Consider the following 10,489-nt stretch of genomic DNA (forward strand, 5'->3'; position numbering starts at 1 on the left):
GAGGACCCAAATTGCAAACTCACAGACACGGGGGATAAACTCAAAAATGCAGCTTTATTGCTGATAAGTGATAAACAATAACGATGATACAAAAGCAATACAAAACTACACTAAACTGGGAAAAGCTAAAGTAACATATACCGGAAGACACGGGGAGAACCACACACGGCATGAGGGAGAACGCGACACCGAACAGAGGAAGACGCAGACAGAAATACACAGAGGGTTAACGAGGAAAGTGGGAACACACGGGGAACACAGGTGACACAGATAACCATAACGAGACAGGGCGGGTGAACATAACACTGATGGGTACAGGCACAGAGGTTCAGACAGGAGGAGAGAGAGCACGGGGAAAACACAGACATAACAGGCTGGGGAAACATGAAACAACCACAAAGGGAGACGAGGGCTCATAAATACATAGAGGGCACACAGGGGGGAGAGAGAGCACGGGGAGAACTTAGACATAAAGGGCAGGGGAAACATGGAATAAAACATAAGGAGAGACGAGGGCTCACAGATACACAGAGGGGCACACAGGGGGTAAAAGCCATGAAGGGAAAACACTTAGGGAACAACACAACAGGGCAACTTAGAAAACATGGTCTAAATAAGGAACGAAATACAAAAATACAAGGAACTAAGAATACTGGGCCCACATGGCCCAGGACCATGACAAAAAGTTCCAGTATCAAAAAGCTAAAACAGGAGTGATGTGATCTCTGAGTTCTGCACAGCCTGCACTCATTAAACATATTCTTTTGTTTTCTTTTTCTAAAGAAAAAAAAAGGCTGTTAGCACAATCCAGACATGATAGATCTTCAAAGTAGATCTTATTTGTGAAATATATCCTAAGATGATAAAAAAAACGATTTGAAGAATTTCACGGTGTAATAATTTTTTTCTCAGGCAGTAAAAGAAGTATATAGACTCTATATTTAAAGTAAAAGTCATATATGACTTTACTGCATTATAATGCAGTAGTAGCATAAATTTATTAGCATCAAAATACGCCTACATTAAATTACAGAGGAATTTGAACAGGGAAAATTCAATTTAGGGACAGACGGGGCCCGATGGCTTGGGGATAGAAGCTCCTCTTGAGTCTCTCTGTCCTTGCCCGGATGATGTGAAACTTTCTACTGGATTGCAGAAGTTGGAACAGTTTGTTGCCAGGGTGGGACGGGTCCTTCAGTATCTGCGCTGCTCTAGTCCGCGGCAAGAGGGAACCAACAAGCCGAACCAACAACCAGCTAATCTGCTGAAAGAGAAAGGGCAATTCTAATGAATATTAAACTGTCCAAACCTGATGGGGCAGCACTGGAATCAACAGACAGAAAAGAATATGCATGGCACTGTGTTGGTTAAGAAACAGAAAAAAGTAGGCCTTAAAAAATTTATTGGAATTTGGTGACCCTGAGAACTGGTCTGTCAATGAGAATTTTAATATATCTTGAAATGCTGATTTACTCAGAAAAAACTCCAGATTTCAGGATACTTGGTCAGTTAGTCAACTTTTGAGAGCTATATAACTCATAACCTTTGAGTTATGAAATTATATATCCTTATATAGTATATATTCTTTAAGTTACATTTAAGTTTTTAACTTACTGATGATGAAAAAGCTTTTTCTTCAGTGGCTTCCATAGAAGATAGAATGAAGAAGAAGAAGAAGAAGAAGAAGAAGAAAACTATACAGTGCACATAAAAGAAGTTTCAGAAGCTTTTAGTAATGACTTTCACGTATTAACACATTCCTTACGTTCACACAAGGGATTATAAACAAAACAATGTCAGACAAGCAAAAACAAGCAAAAACAAAACAAATAGGCGGGGGAAAAAACTATGCGTGTGACTAATAAATCCAGAAGATGGCAGTAATATAGCGCCACCTCTGTGAGCTGCTTGAGAACGTCAAAGAAGAAGAAGAGGCGGAACACCTCTCAACACATTTCCGCCAATAACAAACCTGCTAGCTTGTAGCAACTTGAACTGTATTGTTTGTGCTTTTTCCCCCCAAGTGTCTGCAAAAAAATTTCTAGGCAGCGGTTGTTTGGAAGTTGGTTAATTAGAAGACGTGTTTCCTGGAATTACGCAAATGCTACCATTAACTGTTTAAACCGTCGGTCATAAACGTGAATCAGCAAATAAATGGTTGCGACTGGTGTTAGCTGACAGGCTAACGTGCTGCTCGGTGACATGCTCTTTTTAGCAGGTCGTTGGACGTTCGTATATTAATTAACATGTCCTGAAACGCGTCAGGATCATCGCGCTGCAGACGGAGAGGGGGTTTAACAGTCAGAGTGTGACCTAGAAAAATACAGATACCGGACCTTTTCAGACGATTCATGTTGTTTCCAGACCGGGAAGCGTTACCTTCCCAAGGTTTCCACCAGGTGAGTCAAAATAAATAGCTGTAAAACGGAGGTGGAAATTGACCCAACCTGAATATGAACAGTCATAGAGATTTGTTGTAGTAATATATAATCTATGCGTACTTGGTTTAGGTCATATGAGGTCATAAATGTATTCTTTCTAAGTTTAGCGCATAGGTTTATTTCACTCCAAAGACATCTGGGTTATTTTATCTAGGCTTCTTGGGACGTTTTAACCAGGTTTTGTTTATTAGAAAGCTTGAAGAAGTGTATGTCCCAATTTAGAGATCATTTCCTGTCTTGTGTCTAAATAAGATACAAGACAGGACAAAACATAACAAAACAATTACTTCTTCTTCTGGGTGCTCATCTTCCATCTCACCCCATTGCTGGCATTCACGTCTGTAACATCAACCCTTTGTATCGCTAATCCTGTCTATTTTTTTCAATCTCACTTGAAATCTTAGCATCTTCAGTTCTGCCACCTCCAGCTTGGCCTTCTGTCTTTTTGTTAGAACCACCATCTTTGAAAAATACATCATAGCAAGTCTCAATACCTGTGAACCTATCCTTCTCACCCCTGATACTCCATCCACTCCACCCTGTCTGCACACTATTCTTCCTATTGCACTTTTAATTAAAGAAAAAAAACAAGCAGGTTGTATTGGAAAGTGTTGGACTATGTAGAACCACAATAGAGGGGTGTGGCACACTGCCTAAATGTCAAGTGTAGGTGTTTTATACTGCTGAGATGTGGTAGTTGCAAAAGCCATAGCATAATGTCCATGTTAAGGATAATAGTAGCCCCAGATCATGCCAGAAATAGACCCTTCTTGGGTTCTTCTAATCTCCTCACTGTAGGGGGTAGGTTCAGGTTGTTCCTTTAATGTGTCAGGGGCCTACATGTTTCTTAACAAAAATAAACAAACAACAAAATATATAGAGAGCTAACATTCCTGTCTGGCTCTGTTTTTCTTATGGTTTATCTCACTCTGCAGATTTGCAAAATGAAGATGTTCTCTGTGGCACACAAGACTGTCTTCGTAGTGGATCACTGTCCCTACATGGCAGAGTCCAGTCGTCAGCAGGTGGAGTGTGATGTGCTGACAAAGAGCCGAGCTCAAGGGGTCATTCCTTTGGCCCCGGTGTCAAAGTCTCTGTGGACATGTGCTGTGGAGTGCTCCATGGAGTACTGCCGGATCCTTTATGATGTTTATCCAAAGGACAAACTGGTTAGTGTCTGTTTTTTATTGTTTGTCCATCTAAGTGATATAATTATGAGACTGGGCATGCTGGATGTCCACCTTTTGATGTCATCCGTGCCACTGACATTTTCTGCCTCTTTATTTTCCAGGTTAATTACATTGTGAGTGATTCAGAGTTTCACATACTGAATAGCTGGAGGAGGGAAGATCAGAGCACTCACGAGGTAATCCACTGCACATTTAAACGGAATAAGCTGCCTGAATTGAATTAGTTGCAGTATCTAACATCAACTTTGTCACAATTTAGAGACATTTCCTTTGAACTCAGTGTCTCCCATCTTTCGTCACAGCTCATGTCAGCTCTGGCAGCTGTTGGGCCACCAAACCCTCGCGAGGACCCGGAGTGCTGCAGCATCTTGCATGGCCTGGTAGCTGCAGTGGAGTCATTATGTAAGATCACAGAGCTGCAGCATGAGAAGCGTATCGCTCTGATGGACACAGCTGACAGAGTTGCTAACAGAGGCCGTATTATCTGCCTAACTAATGCTAAAAGGTAAACAGAGGCCACGTGTTCAGTGCTTCAGCTCTTTATTTTGTTTGAGTCATAAGAATAACTTATACAACTGTATCACTGAAAACCTTGCGCAATGTGAGTTAAAGCCATAATAAAACTCTCATCTATACTTGAATGAAGGTTACCACACAGCTAATACAGTGATGGAAAGCCCATAACAGTCAGCTAGAAAAACAGTCTTTTACACGCGGGACACTAAAACATATTGGCTTCACTTATCTGCTGAAGAAGCATGTTTTACCAAATGTGCAAGACATGTTGCACTTCTGGCAAAAAGCATTGTCTGCATCAACTCTAGTGAGGTGTAACCAGGCTTTCTAAACACTTATTTTTTATTTATTTTTTGTTTCCTCATTGTCGCTAAGAGAAGAGTATGTGCTCTTCTGTCACAGGCTCAGAGAGAGAGAGAGGTTTGAATGCATCAAAACAGATGCTGAACAGTTTCTGAACTACCCTAAGTCATTTTTTTTCAAACCAGTTTTGTCAGGTAATATTTATTTAATTTTTTTAATGATAAGAATGTATCAACGGAAGAATTTTGTTTATAAAAATGGAAACTGCATTGCTTTCTCTCTGAGGTAACATAAAGTAACAAGAGTCAGTCTTAGAACCTGCATGTTCAAAAGCTGTCAGATGGATTGGAAGGAGTGCATGTCTGAGGGGGGCTTACATCGAAAATGGGTCCTTTGTCAGCAGATTTACAAACACATGGGCCTCTTTGCAGCCATGTACTCTTGTTACACTTGTCATTTTACTTGTCCATAAATGTCCATAAATTCCTGCTCTTTTTGTTTTTTGTCGTGCAGCGACACACATGTGCGCATGCTGGAAGACTGCATTCAGGAAACTATTATAGAGCAAAACAAGCTGGCAGCAGGCTCAGACAGGTCAGTACGCAGCAAAGAAAGACTTTTCCAGGTGATCCTGACTTGGTTATAAAAAGTGAAACTCTGGTATTGCTTGTAATATTAAAACTCATTGTTGTGGGTTTTAGGCTCATGGCCATCCAGCAGTGTGAGCTGGTTCTAGTTCACATCTACCCACAGGGTGAGGACACACTGGTGTCTGACCGGCCCAAGAAAGAGGTGGGTGAAAAGCTCGACAGTCAACGTTTAATTAAAATCAATCACAATAGAAAGTGAAGACGTGTTAACACTGGATTTCACCCAAACCCCATTTAATCTATCACAATCCAGCTTTTCACTGTGTCCCTCTCTTTGTGTCTCAGATCTCTCCTCTGCTCACCAGTGAGGTGCACAGTGTTCGAGCTGGGAGGCACCTGGCCACCAAACTCAACATTTTGGTCCAGCAGCACTTTGACTTGGCCTCCACCACCATAACGAACATCCCCATGAAGGTAAAGGCCATCTTCGTCCTGCCTTTTATCTGCTCTTGCACATCTTTTGCCAAAATGTTGATTAAAATAACATGTTTGTCTTTCCATTCTGCTAGTATAGAAATCTTTTTTTAGAATACAGTGCACTTCTCACTTTTTTTTTTATTTTTTTATTGGACTGATTGGTTTTATTATTTTTTTATCCTCTTTTCTCACTCATATCCACATTTTGTTTCTTTGCTTGCTTATAAAGTGTGAACCCTTGCTTCACTAAAATAACCCAATGCACTCTAGTCGCATCTTTTGTTTGATCTCATCTGCATGTCGATGTGACTGTGAACCTGCTGCTGGTTTCATGCTGTATTTTCTGTTTTGCTAGCCCACATTAAATGTTTGCGAACAGGTTAGTACTCTGATCACACACACATCAAACTGAGGAAGGGGGCAGAGTTTGCATCATGTAGTGTGTATATTTTGAGCGTTAGGGTCATGAATTTATCCTGATGTGTCAGTTGGATCAAGTAAAGGACGGGCAACTCTGGTCTCATGTGGACTTACAAAGTTCAAATGTAGTTTTAAAGGGATTTGATTTGTGGGGAAATCTTTTTGGTCTGATTGTAGAGATTATTTTTATGACAAAAACTAAAAGAAAACTTCAGAATTTGTTGCATTCAAGTGTTCATAAGTGGAAACATCTGTGACCAGCGTTGCCTCTTCTGATTTATTAAATTCTGTCAATGTGTAGATGCCCTAAAAGTTTATCAGACTTCCCCTGCTCTCTATCCACCCCTTGAAAACGGTCTCTCTTCCCGAGATCTTCCATTTAGTGTCTCAGTGTGTTCCATTGTGCTTTCTTTTTTTTTTTTTTTTTTGTAACTAGTTTTTGAGCGCATCTATCCCCTCAATCTGGATTCCAGCTTTTCCAGCTATCCATGTACTGACTTTTTTTTTCAAATTGATAGTAGTGTTGCCCATATTCAGAAGTAAACAAGTCCTATTATCAAAACAAACCTTTTAAACACATCAAAGCATGTTTAAACTGAATAATAATTTCTGCTTTAAAATTTGGGTCATTGAATGAACCAACGTTTTTCCTTTTACTTTGTTTATCGTTTTGCCCTTTGGGACATGAAATCAGCAGTGTTGATGTGTGTTTGTGCATTTGTGTGAGTTTGAACCTTTTAGGAGCTGACTTCACGCTGACCTTTGTTTGTTAATGTCTCTGTGGGTGGACAGGAAGAGCAGCATGCCAACACATCGGCTAATTATGACGTTGAGCTCTTGCATCACCGAGACGCCCACCTCGAGTTCTTTAAAAGTGGTGAGTGCCCACGTTACAGGTCTGCCTAGCTCTAAATGAGCCAGTTAAACAGGTCAGGAGGTTGAAACTGTTGTTTTCCCATTGTAAGAAATGCTGTTGAAACCTCCAAACCCTGCTACACAAAGTAGAGTATTTCAGAAATCTTGCAAGAATTAGGTGGAGCGTGTGCGTCCTAGCTTTAGTTGGGAGGCGAGGTACAAGCTGGACAGCTCAATGGGCTCCTTGTTGGTGTTTTGAGTTCTTAATCTTCGAAATAAATAAAATATGTCAATGTTGTGTTTGTGTTGTGTAGGAGACTTACACATGGCGGGGACCAGCACTAGAGAAAATGGACTCAAGGAGACGGTTACGTTAAAATGGTGTACTCCACGAACAAACAGCATAGGTGGGAAAAATTGCAACAAAGAATAACCTCACTCATTCTTCATTTAAAATGTTTTGCAACACCATGCATTGTTTTTTTTTGTTTTTTTTTTTAAATCTCATAAACCTATAAGTTATGTACAAAAGTACACAGAAAAAATACCACGTTTAAACTGAGACATGGTACTGTCTCTTCAAATGAATTCGCTCATTTTCAATTTGATGGCAGCAACACGTCAGTGATACTTAAAAGAACAAGCTGTTTTACAGCTATTTATTTTAACTGACTAACAGGTCAATTTTCAGAAAAATTGTAAAAACCTCCACAGTACGTAAGAACAAAAACATTCTGAAAATGTGGAGAAATCTCTGTGCACAAGAGACGAGGCCCTCAGGAACGCCACTGGTTATCAGCCTTAGGCCACGGTTTCTTGAGTTAGAATATTTATCCTCAAGTCTAATTTAAGCAGCGACATTTGTTCAGTTTATAGTTTTAATGTATTTGTTCTGTTAATTTGCAGGCTAGGTATACACAGTATATAGGCAAATATTGGGATTGTGGGCTGATATTAGCATTTAGGCAAATAAAAAGGCTTTTAGTGATGACAGTGGCTGGTCCTAATATGTTGTCTCAGTGATTTAGAGCTGGAGAAATCAATAAGAACAGAACCATAAGAAACAAAGAAAAACAGAACAGTATCTGACCAGAATTGTACAACCTATGCATCTCTGTTACAGTGTCCTTCTGGGATCTTGTTATAAAATAACAATAATGGTTGTAATAGACAAATAGTTACCATCTAGGGTAAAAAAATGAGTCATCAGTGAAGGAGGCATTGTTCATGTTTTATGTTGTAATTAATGGTGATCAAAAGATCAGTTTTTTTTCCACTTCAGAGCTACATTACTGCACAGGAGCCTATCGCATCTCCCCCACAGATGTCAACAGTCGTCCCTCGTCATGCTTGACCAATTTTCTCCTTAATGGTAAACTGGATTCATCACAATTTGTTTATTTTTTGTGTTGAAGTCCTATTTTTTGACTGTTCCTGCAAACCGCTGATTATTCCTGTTGATGTGCCGATAACAGGTCGGTCCGTGTTGCTGGAGCAACCGAGGAAGTCGGGTTCAAAGGTAATCAGCCACATGCTCAGTAGCCACGGAGGCGAGATTTTCCTGCACGTGCTCAACAGCAACCGCTCCACCCTAGAGGACCCGCCCTCCATCAGCGAGGGCTGCGGAGGCCGTGTGACAGACTACCGCATCACTGTATGTACAGCTCCCATCAGCTGTTCAGAAATATTCAGCAAAGTTGATCTGATGCTAAATGTTTTTTGTTTTTTTACATTTTTTCATCAGGATTTTGGTGAATTTATGAGGGAGAACCGGCTCACTCCTGTGTCAGAATCTTCCCACGATCCCTCAGGGAAGCTGCCAGCTGAGAGGGCCAAAGCTCAGCTGGAGCGCCACACTCGATACTGGCCAATGATCATCTCCCAGACGACCATCTTCAACATGCAGGCAGTGAGGCACCATCCAGGAATACTAGTCTTCCTGATTATCAGTGTTCTTTCTTATTTCTACCAAAGATTTGTCTTTTTCCAGTTGGCCCACATCCCCCTTTAGCACACGTCTGTGTTGTTTTTGCTCTATTAGGTGGTTCCTCTGGCTAACCTGATAGTAAAAGAGACTTTGACAGATGAGGATGTTCTCACCTGCCAGAAGACCGTTTACAACCTGGTAGATATGGAGAGAAAGAACGACCCACTCCCCATTTCCACTGTAGGATCTAGAGGCAAAGGCCCCAAGAGGTATTACCTCAGTTTTGATCATTTTACACTCCCCAGTCCTGGCTTACCAGCGGAAATCAGCATTAATATTTCCACATAATTATTATCTCCAGGGATGAGCAGTACCGCATAATGTGGAATGAGCTGGAAACATTAGTGAAGACTCACGCCGGGGCGACTGACAGGCACCAGCGAGTTCTGGATTGCATCATCGCCTGCCGCAGCAAACCTCCAGAGGAGGAGGACCGGAAGAAGAGAGGGAGGAAGAGAGAGGAGAGGGAGGACAGGACAGAGAAAAATGGCAGCAAGGAGACAGACGACAAAAGCTGGCAGGACTCGGAGAGGTCAGTAGTGCCCGAGAACCTTCAGTTTGTTTTAGGAAAAATAATTTCGTCTATCATTTTTCCATGTGGATTCACAGCTTATTTTTATTGAGCTTATTGGATACAACAGAGAAGAAAGAGATAAAAGAACCTAACTTTGTGATGTATGCTCCTCTGTCTCAAAGACTAAAGGGATTGATGGATAAAGATGAGCAGGAGTCGGAGGTCATCAAGGATTCCCCAGATTCCCCAGAGCCGCTCAACAAAAAGCCTCGCTTAACCTCAGAGGAGATTCAGCCTCCAGAAAGAACGAAAGGTACCAACAGTTGACACCTGACCTCCTTTCATAATACCATACAGAAGCGCGGATACATTTTCACTAATTTATTGACATTTTATCACAGTATAAGGCACATTTTTAAAAGAAAATAACACCACACAAACTATTTGTATGTTTTTGATTCGCTGTCTTTGCAGGTCCTGTCTCACTCCTCACTATGTGGAGCAACCGAATCACTGCAGTCAATTCCAGGAAGCACCAAGAGTTTTTTGGAAGAGCCAGTTCTGTCAACAGCAAGTTCGAGTTGTACCAGCACCTCAAAGATGAGAATGGGTGTGTTCAGTCATCTGTGAAAGTGTCATTATGCTGAATGAATACCATTCTTGTTAGTGCGGTTTGTGTTCATGCTCAGGATGTAAAAAAACTTGACATTGTCCTTGCTTACAGGATGGATGTTCATGAAAATGGGAAGGCCACCAGATGATGTTTCCACAGCTCCAGCTCAGCCTTTCTGCAGATGAGATTTTGGACCACAGTGATTTTAAGACTGCCCAAAAAAGGACATCAAATTAAAAGAGATGGTGAACTCTTAACAAGGAATTTCTAATTTTTTTACTCCTAATTTTGTAGTTATGCTGTTCACATGTTGCGTAACACAATAAAAACTGCCAGTAGAGAATGTTGCTGTTGGCTTTTGCACAAATCATGCTCAGTTTTATCTTGTCATTACTTCATTTGTCTATAGAGTATTTTGTTTTTCATTGAGGAAAGATGTCTGCAGTGTTCAGTGTAAGAATCTAAGTAGGAATTCATAAATGTGTGTAACCGTCTGTAAAAGCCAAAATCAGAATAGAATTTGGCCATCTCATTTCTAGGTCATCTCCTTCAAAAAGCTCTGGGAAATAATTTTAGATTTCTC

At 40.8% G+C, this 10,489-nt stretch overlaps 1 protein-coding gene across 2 annotated transcripts; it reads left to right on the forward strand.

The window, feature by feature from the left end:
• The first annotated feature begins 1,908 nt into the window (after window positions 1–1,908).
• On the forward strand, window positions 1,909–10,276 carry ints13 (integrator complex subunit 13). Of its 2 annotated transcripts, XM_085437734.1 has the most exons (18): window positions 1,909–2,399; window positions 3,377–3,610; window positions 3,733–3,807; window positions 3,934–4,136; window positions 4,964–5,044; window positions 5,152–5,242; window positions 5,386–5,514; window positions 5,873–5,896; window positions 6,730–6,814; window positions 7,107–7,199; window positions 8,075–8,164; window positions 8,268–8,446; window positions 8,537–8,701; window positions 8,834–8,988; window positions 9,081–9,311; window positions 9,476–9,606; window positions 9,768–9,903; window positions 10,018–10,276. In XM_085437734.1, the coding sequence occupies exons 1-18, from the start codon at window positions 2,352–2,354 to the stop codon at window positions 10,052–10,054; spliced, it is 2,187 nt and encodes a 728-aa protein (XP_085293860.1). In that variant the 5' UTR covers window positions 1,909–2,351; the 3' UTR covers window positions 10,055–10,276. The 2 variants fall into 2 exon arrangements, with proteins under 2 accessions (XP_085293860.1, XP_085293861.1); XM_085437735.1 differs by lacking the exon at window positions 5,873–5,896 and having other exon boundaries at window positions 1,910–2,399.
• The last annotated feature ends 213 nt before the right edge of the window (window positions 10,277–10,489 follow it).

The sequence above is a fragment of the Copadichromis virginalis genome, linkage group LG17 (genome assembly GCF_057382275.1).
Source record: "Copadichromis virginalis isolate Kocher_CV1m ecotype Utaka linkage group LG17, C_Virginalis_male_GT1.1, whole genome shotgun sequence".
In the NCBI taxonomy this organism is placed as follows: Eukaryota; Metazoa; Chordata; class Actinopteri; order Cichliformes; family Cichlidae; genus Copadichromis; species Copadichromis virginalis.